The sequence below is a fragment of the Thermobia domestica genome, chromosome 8 (genome assembly GCF_964235325.1).
Source record: "Thermobia domestica chromosome 8, izTheDome1.hap1.1, whole genome shotgun sequence".
Lineage (NCBI taxonomy): Eukaryota > Metazoa > Arthropoda > Insecta > Zygentoma > Lepismatidae > Thermobia > Thermobia domestica.
The window spans coordinates 6,656,401-6,674,703 of NC_137461.1; the positions used below are offsets into that span (position 1 = coordinate 6,656,401).

Genomic DNA, 18,303 nt, shown 5'->3' on the forward strand with positions numbered 1-18,303 from the left:
TATTTTCGTACTCTTAAACATCCATTCAGTCAACAGTATGTTGGGCTGTTATTTAAGACATATTTATTAAGTTAACAAGCTTTTTCGTACACCAGTTCGGTAAGAATATTATACAATGTCTCCTTCCCTAATCGAGTCGTAGACCTTTCTGAAATCAATAAATAATTAATGAACCGGGATGTGGTATTCACATTTTTTCGAGTATTTCACGAAGGGTAAATATCTGGTCGATAGCAGTGGCGGATTCAGTTGGACGATCAGGGCGATCGCCCCCCCCCCCCCGGCGATAAAACTTTCTTATTATTTATATAGTATAAATAAAAACCCATCCCAGAGTTTGGAGCTCTTAAGAGTTGCTCTAAGTGGCAGTATTAGAACCTCCCTTCAGAAGTCCGTCCTGGATCCGCCCCTGGTCGATAGTTAATCGTTTTCGCCTAAATCCGCAGTGATAATTTCCAATAATCTCAGTATGAGGATTGTCTTTCTAAAAGAACGCTTAAGGAGATTTTAGAGGATATTGATAGATACTTCCATAATGATTACAATAAATTTTGTAACCTTTCTTCTGAATTGCAACAGTGATTTTTTTTCCATTCTTGTAGGAATTGCTCCTTGTTCCAGATAAGGTGAATGATTTTTGTATCTCATTCCATAATTTCCCTCCTCAAAATCCAAGAGTGATTTTTTTTTTATTTGTAGTCATTTCTGCGGGTTCCTACAAGGTTTTCCCACTTCAATAAGTGATGGTTTCAAAAGGTTTTTTTTTTTTCCGTAATGGACTTTAAATAAGTTGGTGTGAAAGTAATACCGCAAAAATACTGGTAAAAGAGAGTTGAGCACGATTTGATAAATGTCCTGGAAGGACTTAACCTTTTTTTTATGAGCCTTTCATTTCACGTATTGCGTATTTCACGTTGTCTTCTTTATAATAAAAGAGGAGGAAGCATTGCTCTGTACAAAATAGTCAGAAAAGAAACTTTTTACCACTATCCTCCGACTTCGGCATTACAACACAGGACAACGCGGCTGATCTTACCGTATCCACTCATGCAGGGATGGTTACCATGGGCGCCCACAGAGGGGGCAAGAGAGGTCAATTGCCCCTCCCTGGATTTTCGAAAAAGGTTAACATTTATAGGCTCTTCTGGTGACAATAGTATACTTTTAAAATCAACATTCACTAAATGATTTAGAGTAACAAAATTTAGTCAAACCCATCCCCAAGATTTTAATCTACTTCTCTCCCCCATGTGATGTTTCACATTTTTCAGTAATAATTATATTCAGCCTGATGCTGCATGCAATGCTAAGTATTTTGAATGATGGTATCCGTCAGTTGAGTTGAAAAGATAATTTCGCTCTTTGTTGTTTCTTTTGCTGACGTGGTGCTGATAGCCATGAAGTTCTGTTTTGTTGGGTTTCTTTCTAGCAATTGTGTGTGTGTGTGTGTGTGTGTGTCTTGCCCCCCTTGGAAAATATCCTGCGGGCGCCCATGATAGTTACTTACCCTTTTATAAAGGATTCCTCGTCGAAAATAATTGTTAAACCATAAAGGACTCCACTTGTAAATGGGCCTATCGTCATTATAAGCAGATGCTGAACTCAAAATGGTAGCCACGATGATTGTAGACAGGAACAATTGAATCACGCATCGGGTTGTAAGATTCATCTGAAATAAAGAAAGAACAATGAAAATTAGAAATCTTAATAATAATAATAATAATAATAATAATAATAATAATAATAATAATAAACTCCATGATATAAGGAACCTTAAGTTTCTTCACATCTCTTCCTGTTTCAATAGATCTTAATACCTAATTAACTACTGGCATTACAGCCCTTTATGGTCTTAGCCACTTCAACGCCATCTATTAGCGACCGGCCGAACTACGTCCACCTAGCGACGAACACGCGGTTAGCGCACTGCGTTGCCCGGTCTCTAATAGGCGTGCCAGGAGGTTTCTAGACCTAGTGACGGTCACGCCTTTTATTCAATAACTCCCCAGTTTACCTCACGACACTGAGTGGACGCTGAAAATTGGAAAGTACTGACCGGGAATCGAACCCGGAACCACGTGAACATAAGGAAAACGTTTTAACTACTATCACGGTTCCCTTAATAGTAGAGATAGAATTTATCGTTGGGAACTGAATCCATATCCAAAAAAAAAAAAGCCTTTTCTTTTTAAATCCTACAATTTTTGTTGTTTTTGTAGAATAATAATAAAACCGAAAGTGATACTAGACTTCTACCACTTCCGGTTTAAGTAGAGAGATAATCGTAGAGATGGAATATATGCCTCGGACTCTGGGTCGATTCCAAGATACCGCTGGGGGCGCGGTAGCTCAGTGGTAGACCGTTCACCTCCGGTGCTTGGGGTCCCTGGTTCGATCCCAGTGGACTTTGTGGTGGACAAACACCGTGCTCGTGGGTTTCCTCGGGATTCTCCCGTTTCCTCCCACTTTCTTCATTCCACCATTTAACTCCACCGTCTCCTTTAGCCTAACCGGCATAATCGTGGGACGTAAAACTTAAGTATTTCATTTCATTTCCAATATACCGCCTTTCACTATCTGTTACCGTATTTGATCTGATAATGGATAGAAGAGAAGAGGAAAACAAAACTCAGAGCAAGTACTATTAAGATTAAATATCTTAAACATGCTATATCATCGCGAATCAGCCACAATGAGAAAAATAAACTCATGTTGTGAAAAAAAAAAAGTAGACCTCCCTTCAATGGATATTGTATACTGAGTAATTAATGAAATTATGATGAAATATCTACCTGCAATTTACGCAATGAGTAAGAGACTAACAGTAATATACGTACGAACATTTATTATTTTATCGTGAATTGCAACTAACGTTAAATTAATTATGAAAAAGGTCAGAGGTATGCTTCTCTAATGAATCTTGTTTAATTTAATGTCTCCGTACATTTATTAAATAAACTTTTGTGAAGAACCTGGTTGAAATAATTTCTGAGAAACTCTGGGTAGTGGTAAGCTTGTTTGCAGAACTTTTTAAATGAACATTTAACAAATGAGGTTTTCTTCGTATTCTAACCTGCAGAGTGCATACATATGCACCTACATATGTGGTATATTTCTTTCCTCTTTCCCCGTTCGTTATTAAGTGATTGCGTGAGAAGTTTAATACAATTTATTTGGCTCTCTGTTACGTACAACCAGGGGCGGATTCAGGGGGGGCGATCGGGGAAATCGCCCCCCAGAAGAGGAATCTTTCTTATTTTGTATATATAAATAAAATCGATCCCAAATTTTGGAGCCCTTAAAAGTAGCAGTATAATAACCCACCGCCCTCCCCAGAAGTCGGTCCTGGATACACCCCTGCGTACAACTCTAAGTTCCATTTTCATTGTGTTTGTAACCATAATCTGTATAAATGTGTAAATGATGTTATGGAGAATGCTCCGGTACGGTCGTACGGAAGATATCATTTTATTTTATGGCCAGACTTACACATTTACGTTGTTAGGTTTTGTGACCGGACAGATTTCTAAGCAGTTAAGATATAATATGCAAGGACGCCATTGTGAATGGATATAAGTTCAATTTGAAAGGAAGAAATATTGTAAGAATTATACACTAAATATTGAAAAGAGTTCGGAAAATTCATAAGTTTAAATTTGTTTTATTTTGTGTTATCATTGAACATTTATTGAGTGAATTATGTCTTCAGTAGTTCAATAATCATACTCTGAGGAACTTAACACAAGTATGTAACTAACTGTCCAAAAATAGCTGAAGTTATAAACGTTACATATTGGAGAGGGATGCACCCACGAGAGGGGTAGTCCATCGGGTCCAAACCCCGTAAAAAAAAATTCCTAACTTAACATACATTTGTACACTTTCTCAATAAAAGTCTACTCGTTTAACAGAGAGGGGGCGCGGTGGCTCAGTGGTAGAGCGTTCACCTCTGGTGCTTGGGGTCCCGGGTTCGATCCCAGCCCCCGCCAAGTGAACTTTGTGGTGGACAAACACCGTGCTCGTGGGTTTTCTCGGGGTTCTCCCGTTTCCTCCCACTTTCTTCATTCCACCATTTCACTCATCTCTCATCATCACCGTCTCCTTTAGCCTCACCGGCATAACCGTGGGACGTAAAACTAAAAGCTTTCATTTCTTTGATCTTACACTTCATCCGTACGCTTTCTCTTATAAAAACAGTTTAGTTCTATCATTTTCTTCTGAAAGTTAGGCGGAAGTATTTTACAATTAGTATTAGTATTTATCGTCTTTTCGGATAAAGAATAATACCCATTCGATACTAGGTAAACATAGTGCCTTCTAGTATTACACTCCCCTAAAGTTGGAGCCCTCCCAACAAAAAATTCTGAGTCCCTCCCTGTATTGAAGTATTATAATAGAGTGTCTACAAGGTGGATCATAATGTAAACCACCTTATTGCAATATTACGAGGATCGAGAAGAATTGTTATAATCAAAATGTAGGAAGAAACGGGAATACTCCGAGAAAACCCACAGGAACGACAATATCCATCACAAAATTCCCGTCAAAAGTAAAGAATTATGTAAAACAAAAAAAGACACTAGCAGGCGGTTTTGGTGTGGCACCTGAAAATTTCCAAGCCAACTGACATGCCTATTCTTGCCTAAATTTACGCGCAAAGAAAAAAAAATGATAAATGTGAAACAATATAACAAATTTATTGCTAATAGAACGCCATCGAATTTGGCACTCAACAGCTTAGCAACCCCGAAAATACGAATTCGATAGCAAACACGGTTATTTAAAACATGTTAATTTTTTTCAACCCCCTTTGTTCTACGTTCAGCCCCCATCGAGATGGTGGTTGAGAAAGGGTGAAAAATAAAATATCTAAAATGACCAAGAATAATGTGGAATTCATAGTTTTTTTTTGGAAGGGGGGTAGGAAAACGGTTGACTTGTTCGAAATAATTTTTCAAACATAGTAACTACCTTAAGTTTTTTTTTTTTTTTTTTTGTCATGTCACTTCAATTAAAGTGTGTACTCTATGGTGGTAGGGTGTTTCAAAATACATTCCGACGGTGGAGTATCTTATCTACTTTTATCTTGTACTTTCATCAAAATGTGTATATTAAGGGAGAAGAGCGTTCAAATATTGTCTATACATCTATTCTACCTGTGCAAAGAAGGACATTTGAGCTAGTACTTCATATAAAACAGAAGTTATTTACACATATTATCTAACTACATCGACTACTGTGAATATACTTTAGTCCTTTAGTATTTATCATAAATATTGTATATTAAGTACTATAGTGTGTGACTAAGCAAATCTAATTTTATTATTTTGATAGTATTTCGAAGAATTAAAATGCTTCGAATAATCAGGCAATGTTGCCAGGTCTGTATAAAAAAAGCAGCGAGATTGTGCTACAAAAGTAGCGGATTTAAGCTTTTTATAGCTCAAATATAACTATTTTGCAGCTATACCTTTAAATATATAATGGAAACATTTGAAGTTCGAAATACGTCAGATGTCTGAATTGGCAACGGCCAGACGGCGACCGCAATTTCGGACTCTTGGCGGAGGTATGATAGAGCAAACTCCACACTAAGTCAGGAGTAGAACTGCAATATGCAATGAACTGGAAAGACGATGATTTTTAAGGAGACATGTTTGCTTAAGTCAATTTGGTGGGCTCTCAAATACACTTCACAACATTTACAATATGTTTTTTCGCCTTATTTCTCAGTTGTTTAATTCATTTGCTAAATTCTCTATCTGTAGCCATGAATTTTGGAAGTTTTTTTTTTTTTTTTAATTTTGGAACTCCCCCATGTACTCATTGTATTAATATGGATAATACAGTAACACAATTAAATTTGCTATTTTTTTTTTTTTTTTATCTCTACACAACTCCGTACAACTATTATTTCTAGGTATTAACTGAAACAGCAAAACGTCAGTGATACTACAACAGGCAAACTCAAGGAAAGTCTAGTGTTGTCAGATTTGGAGATTAAAAACTTCTAAACCAGGAATTGAAATTGATATCAAATATGTTACTTTTAGTAAAACCATTGTTCATTGTAAATAGAATACTCAACAATCAAAACCTTTATTGTATTATATAAAACTAATAATTTGTGATTACATATAGCAAAATAAGAAAGTAGTGAATTCCAAAGAGTTACAGCATGCAGCTAATTAAAACTAGCTCAAAAAGTAGCGTATCGCCCAACTTGAAATTTTGATAGAGATGGCACTTAAAAATTAGCCCAATCTGGCAACACTGCATCCACGGATAATTGTTCTCCCCACAGCTTGTCCTCGCCACAGATGTTCACACTCGCGAGGGTGGCCCTCTCGAGGGCAGCCTCACTCTCAAATTCACTCGCCCACAATGACGCGAAGGGGAAGGTACGTGAGAGCGAGGAGAAATTCCCAACACGAGGGCGAGGGTGAGTGAGGACGATGGACAACTCCCTTCGCGAGGGCGAGGGTGTATGAGAACGAGGACAAGTTTCCACCATGAGAGCGAGGGCGAGCGAGTGCTATGGACAATTCCCTTCGTTAGGGCGAGGGTGAATGAGGGCGAGACCAACTGTTAGTGCAAGGGCGAGGGTGCGGGAGGTTGAGGACAAATTTCCAGTACGAGGGCGAGGGCGAGGGTGAGAGAGGTCGGAGTAAAATGAACATCTATGGTCCTCACTGCGGCAGACCACACTTTTGTGCTTATCAGACTTCGTTCCATGCATTATTGTGAAAGCACAAAAAATTCAATATTTATTTTGTGACCTTTCACAAATGAAGCAGCACAGACTAAACATCTCTATTTCACTCTTTCAAATGTTACCCATTCGAGTAAAATATTTTCTTAGCACATTCGACCTTGTTTATTTTCTATCTGGAAAACTTCCTAAATTTTCCACACCATAAGAAGATGAAGGAGAAAACATTAATGTGAGAATGTCATCTTTAACCCAAGTGGAAACTCTGTTGGTTCACGGCTTAAAAGTATTCAAGCGAGCTCTCGCTTCAGTTGTTTCCGGTGGCTGGGAGAACGGCGAGGAATTATTTCCACGCCGTTGGATCTCTCTGTGTGTTGCTCCATGTTGGTAATTCTCTTAAATTAACTTGTTTTGCTTTTCTTTGTTCTTGTTTCTACACTGTCGTATAAGAATACAGTTTGTTAACAGAGTTGTTGACTTGACTTACATAAGCTCCCCTCCTACTGCCACCTGCAAATGTAAAGAATAATCTTACGCCATTTTCTTTCCTCTTTTTTATTCTATGACAGAATTGCGTTTCTTCTCAGTTCTCTCTGTTCTCTACAAATCTTTCTCAATGTAATGCTTCATAAGTTATTACCAAGACTCAATTTCTTCTTGCAAAGGTAATGCAAAGCTTTTTGCTCCCATAAAATTGCAAGGGAAAGGTAATGAAAATTCATTTTTATGAAAAGAACCGTATCATTTAATACATATTCAAGAGAGAAGAATATATTAGCTATATGCCGTTATTCTGGTCTCGGAAAGGAATAAAAAGAGGTTTCTCGTCTCGGAAAGTGTATCTGTTTCCATTGAAAGAGCTGTGTTTCCGCTAGTATCTTGTCACGAGAATTCTGTCTCTAGGCCAGCGTTTCCCAATCGGTGTGCCGCGGCACACTGGTTTGCCGCGAATTGGTGTTTTAAAAGTACAAGAGATTTATTTGTTCGTTCGTTATTTAGTGATCTTTCTTCTTAGTGGAAGGTTGGATACAGTTTTCGAAAAAGAAAATGTATTTTTAAAAAGCTGAGTCCTATATTTCATTGTAATTGTTTTCTATGTTTAAGTTAGAATGAAAATTAGGCATAATGATTTACCACGGGGAAAGAACAGTTATCGAGCTTTCTTCTCTGTGAGGAAGGGATTAGTAATCATAGAAAAAAATACTACGGTATTTTATATTTACAGATAATAATAGCTATGAGTGTGCCGCGAGAGTTCAAGTTACACCCGTAGTGTGTCGCAAGTTGAAAAAGGTTGGGAAATACTGCTCTAGGCATTCTCATCTCCCTAAGGCTTGGGACAAATCTAAATTTACAATTTTCTTCCAAAATTTACCAATCTTCCCTTTAAATTTGTCATTCTTTCCTCCAAATGTATCATTTTTCCCTAAAAATGTATCATTCTTCCCTCCAATTTTTTTCTTTCTACCCTTAAAATTTATTATTCTTCCCTCTAAATTTGTCATTCTTTCCTTCAAATTTACCATTCTTGTCTCCAAATTTATAACTCTTCCCTCCAAATTTACCATTCTGCAGTTTGGTTGTGTCATTTTCAATGAAAATTTTTTATGTCTCGCCAAATAATCTCATGGGCGTATATTCTGCCTTGTAACCCGCCACATTTATCAATTATCAATTTAGTGACTACTTTCATTGGAAAATTTAATCGGGTATGAGGAACCTGAATCAGGAGATTTTGGATATACTCAGGGCGACCCTATACAATTTGTCGCCCCGTGCAATTGATTTGGCATAATTTGCCTCTCCCCTTTCTGTAGAAAGAAAAAAAAATCTTAAAAGCCATGATTTTAAGTATGTAACCCCATTATGAAGAACGAAGGGGAGGGAAATTGCACTGGCTGTCAGAAAAGCCTCAACACTACAAATACGATTTCTTTGTGTCTTTTTTTCTTTAAATAATAATCTATTATGTTAGTGAAACGTAAAGCAAACACCTGCATAGGAAAGATGGTAATCCTTTTTATAGAATTCAATATCGATCTTCAATCTCAATATATCAGTTTGTAATTCCAGTGGAACTAGCTCTTTTATCTTTATTTCTTGATTTTCCTTCTACATCTGTTAAAATTAAAAGAAAAAGAAACTTGTTTCCACTTTCAATGATAAGGAACTTGTTTGTGACAAAGACAAGACGACTACTTTTCATATCAAAACTGTGATAACTAACTAAATGGAACAGGTGTTCGCTACCGTTTTTAGAATTGAGTTCTTGTATTTGACTACAATTAAGGAATTCATGCTGGGATTTGTTTGATCATTTGCTTTGACCACTGTCCATGTGACCTTAAACTAATGCGACCTAAACATGATTTATGAATGTAGTATTCAAATAGAAGGCCAGTCTAGTAAATCTAACTATCATGGACCATTAAATTTGTTTCGAACAAGAAATATTTATTTTAAATAATATAGTTATGACAGATTGTGCCACCCCTCGAAACTTTTTGACCCGTGCAAAAGGATGTGTTACACATATATGGTAGAGCCTTTAAGAACAGCAAAAAAGTTCCGATATTGAATAAACTTTAGTTCACCAAATAAATTATGTTGCTTCTGCCACAATCAACTCTGGCCTTTTTCGCGGGGAGAGGGATAATTTTTAGTTTAGGGACATCGTGCCCATTAACTTGAAAGGGATGAACACCGCTGAACCTAGGCGTTGCATAACGACACAACACACACACACACACACACACACACACACACACACACACACACACACACACACACACACACACACACACACACACACACACACACACACACACACACACACACACACACACACACACACACACACACACACAAAGCTCATTTGAAAGAACTTATGTTAAACATTCGTTGCATCTATCTCCCTTAATCGGTTAATATTGTTATAGAAAAATGACAAACATGGTACAAAAGTTGTCAAACCATTTTCATTTCATGTCAAAACATCTAATGCCCACGTGTTGAGTTTCATAACATCATCTGCGAAAACACGAAAACCGCAACCCTTTTATTACTTTTTCTCCCCTCATCAAATGCATCAATTGAAAAAACAAAAGGGAGGAGTGTGTTATGTCATCAAAAGAGAGAGAGAAAGAGACGAGAAAAACAAACAAGAAACTCAGGAAAAACAAAGTAAACAACCAAACATACTTCTGTTTTTCTTTTCCTGCCTTTTCGGACTCTACTGCTAATGTCCTCCCAATTCAATTTAGCTGATTCGTAATGTGTCATGCTGTTAACGTTGCATAGACCGCAGGATAAAAAACAAGGTTGCTCCTGTTGCGTTAGCAAAATGAGATAACGTTGACCTTCCATCACAGCTATTAGCCACGAAAGGAAAGGGAGTTTGTGTTCATGCGGGAAATTGGCTCTACGTTCATAAATATTGTTTACTTCTAACTTCCAGATGAAAGTAGCTGTTTTAGGATAATTGAGGGCCTAATTGGATTAGGAAAGACAAATTATACTGCTGACTTCCAAAGAATGATTGTAGTGAAAGTGACAGTAGAAGACTCATCCGAAATCCTACAAATATTATTATCGCTTGGTCAAAAACAGAAGTCCAAAGATTAGATCTATCTATAGAACTCATTAAGCTGAATATATATACGGTGAGTGTAAAATCTCATGAGTAATTTTTGAGAAAATTATGAAAAAGAAATTGGTTATTTGTAAATATTATAAAGTTCTGCTGATGCAAGTATAAGGTAGGTAGAGCAAAAATTATACACGAGAACATTTTCTCCAACTATAGAATTTTATTATAAAAATCTCATTATAAATAGCGTAATAGAAAAATCACTCTAATATAAAAAAAATCACTAATACTCGGTAAAGAGAGGTAGCCAAGGGCTAACAGCCTAGGAAAGGATTTCTATAGAGCTTCAAGTAAGCTATAGTGCTGCCAAAATGTCTTGATCCGTGGCAAAAATGTGAACTAAACTCACACCCTCGACACACCCACCCATTGAACCAATAAGGGTTCAGCTGTTGCTAAGCCAGAGAGCCTTGCAACCGTGAGAGTGAAAGTCCTTCAGCCGATAGCAGCGCTTGTAACAGAAGACTAGGTGTCAAGTCAATGTGGTATATCTTTAGGTGGAGTGGATTTAGGATCCTCAAAGTTCCACACAAGCGGAAGAGAGTTTAAAGCCAAAACGCTCCGCGCAAGCTGGGTAGCTAAGATCCCACACAGTACCGAGCAAGATAACTAAGTGGACAGGAAAGGAGACCTAGATATCCGACACGCTAGAGGCTTTGGGTTAGGTATCTCTTAGAGCTCCAAAGCAAGCTAAATGAGTGGAGGTGGCTAGTTGTCTGCTCCAGCGTGGTGGTGGCTCAGGTGGTCCTTCATCGTCGTTAGTGTTCTTGTCGTCTACCACTGTACTAATTCCTAATAGGATGCACTTGGTTGAGGTGTGCACATGTTGGCTGTTAGACAGAGCCATGCGGGAATATTACAATATAAAACTTATTACTGTATGATTACCACGCCAGATGAAATGAAATGAAATCTTTCAGTTTAACGCCCAACGATTATATCCTTTATGCTAAGGAAGACAACGATTAAGGCAAGTGAATGTATCTAGGATGAAATTGATATTAAAATATACTTTTATTAAGCTTTTCATTATAACATAAGCGAGATAACGGTACGTAGTATGGATAATGAGATATTAGCCCAAAATTATGATTATATCTTAAAATTTAATTCCTATTTAATTAAAATAAGATCCAAAATCGATATATATATATCGAGAGAGAGAGAGAGAGAGAGAGAGATGCGGATCTAGAATATCAAGGGAAGAGTAAACCATAGTTTGCCGCCTTATCCAGTGTAAAGAAAGTAGGATATCCAGCGTATGCCTGAGCGTCAAGTGGGGGGCTATAGCCTCTGTAGCCCTCCCGTTGGATCCGCACTTGTATATATATGACGATTACAGAGACTTTAATTAGTTTCTGAAATTATTTTCAAAGTTAAAAATATCAACATCTGACCATAAAACATTATACAAGATGCCAGCCTGAAGTATAAAGAACGTTGTATAATTAATAGGTTTGTGTGTTACATATGTTAGTAAGGCGAGAGAGTACACGAAAATTGAGAACAGAAACCAATAATTCGGAGTTACTTTTCCCATTGATAACGTTATGGAGGAGCAACAACTCTGACAACATGCATCGAGAAAGTGGAGTCTGAATATTAAGTTTGTTAAGGAACTGTGTTTTATGAATACTACATACTGAAAGAACTCTTTGTTTGACAATGGCAACGAAAAAGTTAAGAACAGAACCAAAACGGAACATGTTTGAAGCACAGGCCATATTCTATATCGATAAGCAATATTCAATTTTAGGAGAGACAAAAGATTTGAAGTATATATTGGCTGATTTGAGATCGCAAATTTCAGTAAAATCATAAAGATCACTGAAATCTATAAAGATTTCAGTACGATTCTCATAGCACTCTTCAAAGTAACAGTGATGTGATCAGCGAATGTAAGTTTCTCATCGATTACTACTCCGAGGTCTTTGGAAGTCGCAACTCTTTCGACAAATCCTATTGCAGCACTAAGAAGTATGCCGTTCATAACAATATATGTTATCAATACTAACTAGTAGTATTAATAATAGTACTAGTTATCAATAGTACTATTATTAATACTGTTGATAACTAGTACTATTATTAATAGTAACTATTACTATTAATAGTTATCAATAGTAACTAGTAATAAACAAATCATTTTGATAAAAGATGATTTATTTATTTATTTATGAATTATATATGTAAAAATACGCTGTTAACTAGGAGATTTAACATATCCGTTGGTCTCCAGCTTTTTGTAAACTTCCTTTTCAAACCCTTCCGCTTTCCTTTTATCACTATTTACTTAACTAATCCTCTGCTTCATATTCTGTATATGGAGAGGACACAGATGAGTTTTACAAGCAGCTGAATACTATAATGTAGCACGTGCTTCTGTTTGTAAATATTACACGTGTCCTTGTTTGTACACAACAAAAACATGTATTTTACGATGGAGTATATCTTACGTTGGATTACTACAGAAGCAGATGGAGGATCCCCAGTACCACCTACAAGTCACATGACGACAAGGGAGCAGCAGCGCCACTAGAATTCAACGGACAGTTACCAGCTTGCCGTTGGTCACTTCTTCTCTAGCTTTCCTGAAGCTCTAGGAGAAACCCAACCTAAAACCCTCTAGTTCGCTGCAGAACTTTAAGCATCCTTTTCTCTCGCCTTAGCTTGCCAGGAGCTCTGTCGGTTCCCCAGCCTCAGTGCTTAGTCTGCTTCGGAGCTCTATAATTCTTAACACCCTCACTGCTTGTTTCGGAGCATTGAGGTTTCCTATTAGTTAGCTTGCTCGGAGTTCTGTAGAAATCCTACCCTAAGGCCGCACGGTCTTAAGCCACCTTTTCTCTACCTTACATTAAGAAAGTTATATTATAATATTTCTGTAAATACTATTGTATATTATTTTTAAAAAATTATAACAGAAACCAGTAATAAAAGTAAATTCCAAACTCTGATTTACTCTACATTGCTCTACTTACTCCTACACAGGAAAGTGCTTTACAATACCAACGGATATGATAAAAGAAAGTTTGAAATGGAAAGAAGAAATAAAGAGCAAAACAGTACAACGATGTTGTATATCTATTTTGTAATTTCTTCTTTTTTTATATCTTGGTTTTGAGCAACGGTGCTTATAAGTACACAATCTGTTGGGTAGAAGAAGAAGAAGAAAAGAATTTATATCCAGAAAAGAATATATATATGTTGTTGATTCTAAAAATATAAAGAAATGAGTTTTAATCTTAGTAGCTGAAAAATATATGTTGATTCTATATGTATAATCGATACTCTTAGTTACTGTAACATCAGATAGTTGCTTATTTAACCGTTGCTATGACAACCCAAAAAAGAAAAATATAATTAATGGAGTTTTGGAGAATAAAGGTAATAGTGATATAAGTTGTCGTGCCTGAATTAATGTAATTCTATCGTGTTGACCTATTTTAAAATTTTACATGGACTGTGGGCTGGAATGTAACGTAAAATATATGTATAATACAAATTAATCGTTTCATTTTAGATGGTGGTTCCTCTATACGTTACATTTTAGATGGTGGTTCCTCTATACGTTACATTTTAGATGGTGGTTCCTCTATACGTTACATTTTAGATGGTGGTTCCTCTATACGTTACATTTTAGATGGTGGTTCCTCTATACGTTACATTTTAGATGGTGGTTCCTCTATACGTTACATTTTAGATGGTGATTCCTCTATACGTTACATTTTAGATGGTGGTTCCTCTATACGTTACATTTTAGATGGTGGTTCCTCTATACGTTACGTTTTAGATGGTGGTTCCTCTATACGTTACATTTTAGATGGTGGTTCCTCTATACGTTACATTTTAGATGGTGGTTCCTCTATACGTTACATTTTAGATGGTGGTTCCTCTATACGTTACATTTTAGATGGTGGTTCCTCTATACGTTACATTTTAGATGGTGGTTCCTCTATACGTTACATTTTAGATGGTGGTTTCTATATACGTTACGTTTTAGATGGTGTTATCTCGCCCAGGACTTACAACAATAAGAAGATAAGAGAGGAGAAAATATAGGAAGATGAATGAGGGGAAGGAAGGAAGTTTTGGTGGAGAATAAAGAACATGGGAGAAGACAATGTAATATTCAAGAGAGCACTTAAGAAGACAGGGAAAGTTTCAGCATATAGAAAAGAAAGTAGGTCACTCTCGGAAGTAGGAGACTTAAAAATATTACGAGACTGCAGGGGTTCACTGCAATAGAATTCACCCCTGGTGCATGTGGTCACTGGTTTGATCCTAGCACCCACCATACGTGCTTCATGGTGAACAAACACTGTGTGAATGGTTTTTCTCGGTGTTTTCCCATTTTCTTTATTCCACCATTACATTCATTATCATTCTCACGTCTTCCCTAGCCTTGGAGCATAATCGTTTTACATTAATTCTAAAATAATAATAACAATAATAATAGAACTAAGTCACTCTATGACCTATGGAACCCGGAGGTTCAATGCCGCATTCACAAAAGCTCTCCATAGACTTCTGTCCTTAGCCAACTGGATCTAGTTTCTACTTTGTATTCCTATTTCTGTGAGATCTATCTTAATATTGTCCAGCCATCTGCTCCTTGGTCTTTCTAATGGTCGTTTTCCGATTGGAATTCCAATTAAAACTCTGAAAAGATTCCTATTTTATTCCATTCTGGTTACATGACCTGCCCACCTGAGCCTCCTAGACTTGATAATCCTAACAATGTTTGGTGTATTGTATAAATTGTGCAGTTTCTCGTTATGAAGTTTCTTCCATTCCACATTTTCATTTCTTTTGGGTCCTAACATTCGTCACAGGATCTTGTTCTCAAATACTTTCAGGCTCTGTTCTTTCTTTCGAGTAAGCGACCACGTTTCACAACTATACATCACAACAGACATGATTATCGTTTTATGTATTTTAAGCTTCAAATTTCTCGACAGAATTCGCGACGACAACAGCTTTTGAGCTGAAAAATAACACGAATTTCCTACTTTTAGTCGACATTGAATTTCTACGTGGATATGATGTTGATCTGTTCACATTGATTCTAAATATTTGAAAGTATCTACTTTGTCGAAAGTTACTTGATATTTTGACACATCCATAATTTCCAGGATGACGATTGCAGCGAACTTCCGTGTAGTTAATTTTCTCTGCATTTAGTTCTAAACCCATGTTGCTGCAACCGTTTAATAAGACTTGTGCGTTGCTTCCTATTGTTCTCCTATCATACCCTATTGTATTTACATCAGTATATGCCATAACCTGGTGACTATAATTCAGCTCCAGGCCGTGATTGTTGTCTTTGATTTTCCTTATAGCGTCCTCCAGAACTAAGTTGAATAATAATAGCGACAGCACATCTTCTTGCTCCAGACCATTCGCGATGTGAAAGCACATGGATAAAAAAAATTCTACTTGGAAAATAAAACAGCGCTTTCAATTTAGGGCTTATTTTTATAAGCGTCATACCCTAAGTGTTATACATCCCACCAAAGATTAAGTGTATAGCGGGTTAATATATCTCTCGGGCGTTTGAGTTCTTTTTTTAAACATCATTTACAAGGAATGCTATCCAACTCCTCGACGAGTATCGCATTGAAACTTGAACAAGTGAATGGACATGTTGAAAGATGGAAACATGCTTACTCCTAGGAATTATAATGATCTTTCTCCATATCCCCTGAAAGTTATGTACTCTGCTTATACAAGCTTCGGATGGAATTAGAATCTGATACACTGGAACTTGTTTCCTCACGAAGACAAATGTTGTAAACTGAAGATGATAACAGTCGGCGGTGATTGTGATCTCTGGTACGTCATTTATGCGAATCGATGCCAAATTGAACACGATACGCGACGGTAAGTTTCAAATGAACACGTTTACCCAGTGGAGAAACGGGACACGCTGAAAAAACAACGCAATAATAATAATAATAATAATAATAATAATAATAATAATAATAATAATAATAATAATAATAATAATAATAATAATAATAATAATAATAATAATAATAATAATTATTATTATTATTATTATTATTATTATTATTATTATTATTATATTAGTAATAGTAGTATGATGAGTAATAATAATGAGAAGACAATAAATGTATTGTGAGTCAGTCAAGTAACGAAGGAATTCTTCCCGTGTTGATTGCTATTAAGGTTTTGAATTCCACAAACAATCATAAAACAATCATACCTCAGCCAGGGTTCGAAGTCCGGACCCTTGAGTCGCTGGGTTGAAGCCTCAAAACACACGAACACGAGGTTGGCTAGAAGATGAAACAGTACAGGATTATTATTTCTTCTTCTTCTTGCCTGCCTGGTGATAGTGTGGATTCAGGCATCAAGCTAGCGATTCAAAGGTTCCGACTTCGAATCCCGGCTGCGGTAAGTTATTTGTGAATCATCTTAAAACCTTAATGGGAATGCTAGAGGAAAATCAAGACAGGTCGAAGTCCTTCGTTACTGAACTGGTCCAACAATACATTTGGTGTCTTCTTATTATTATTGTTATTACTCATCAAAGTACTAATATTAATAGAAAGCCATTTTTGCGTTTCCTTCAGCAGCGTTTTCAGCGTAAGCGTGTTCATTTCGAACTTACGATCGCATATCGTGTTCAATTTGACATCGATTCGCATAAATGACGTACCAGAGGTAACAATCACCACCGACTGTTATCATCTTGAGTTTACAACATTTGTCTTCGTGAGAAAAATGTTCTAGTGTATGAGATTCATATTCCATCCAAGGCAGGTATGACCAGAGTACATAACTTTCAGGGGCTATGGGGGAAAGATCATTATAATTCCTGTTCTACCATGTTGCGAATCGTAGGAGTACACATGTTTCCATCTTTCAACATGTTCTTCCACTTGTGCAAGTTTCAATGCGATACTCTTCGAGGAGTTTGATAACATCCCTTGTTAGTAGTTTTACAGTAAAATAATAACTTAAAGCGAAAATCATAAGAGAATATTGTGTTATGATCCGGTTTTCGTATCTGTATAAAATTTCAGTGCTACTTAGCATGGAAGAGCTTGAGATCGAAATTCCCACATTTACTCTAATAAACAGAAACGTAACCTAATGAAAGCATTGCAATAATAAGTACAGTTCAGACATATTCAATTTAACGTCCCACGATTATGCCTTTTAGGTTAAGAGAGACGGTTAACTAAGATAAGCTAATGATGGTGGAATAAAAACGTGGGAGGAAACATGAGTACCTAGAGAAAACCCACGGATACAATGTTGTCCACCATAAACATACTTGATGGGAGATCGAACCAAGGACTCCACGCACTAAAGGCAAGCGCTCTACCACTGAGCCACCATGCCTCCTATTTTTCATTAGTTCTAAATGTATTAGTGTACTATTGTTTAGAAAATATATCCCTGCCCTTCCCTAAATGACGCCTCTGGAATATAGACACACATTCATTTGTATGCGATTATTGATTCGTTTACCAAAAGTAAACAAATAAAAATATAAATATGCTTGTACCATCCGTTACCTAATTTTAAAACAAACTGACGATATTTTCTGTACTGGAAATGAATGTTGTTTCTTCGTTAATTACTGGATTAGACTTACTAATCTCTGAAAATTCAATTGATCACGTGAGGTCTCTGAACGAACATCAAATAGCTACTGGATGAGAATCCTGAGTTAAATTGGGGCAACAGAATATTTGAATTAATAATTACTTTAACCATTTCTAAATTGTTAATGCGTGTATTGAAATTCATATTAATATTCACTTTGAACTATCACATATATGTTTCCCTATGTTTGTTATTAGTTTAGGTATAATGTGTGACTATACATGGTTTTATGTCTGAGTTATGTTAGAATTGAATGTTTTCTTTAGCTTAACATTAGTAAATAGATATGTACTTGTAAGTCGCCAGG

The 18,303-nt window shown here is 36.5% G+C and overlaps 1 protein-coding gene across 1 annotated transcript in view; it reads right to left on the reverse strand.

Moving 5' to 3' along the window:
- The window catches only part of LOC145692667 (uncharacterized), a 93,437-nt gene that overhangs the window by 24,796 nt on the left and 50,338 nt on the right, over nucleotides 1-18,303 (reverse strand). The window contains exon 2 of the mRNA XM_081768040.1: nucleotides 1,508-1,669. Within this exon, the coding sequence (XP_081624166.1) occupies nucleotides 1,508-1,669 (162 nt within the window). The remainder of the gene's footprint in view (nucleotides 1-1,507; nucleotides 1,670-18,303) is intronic.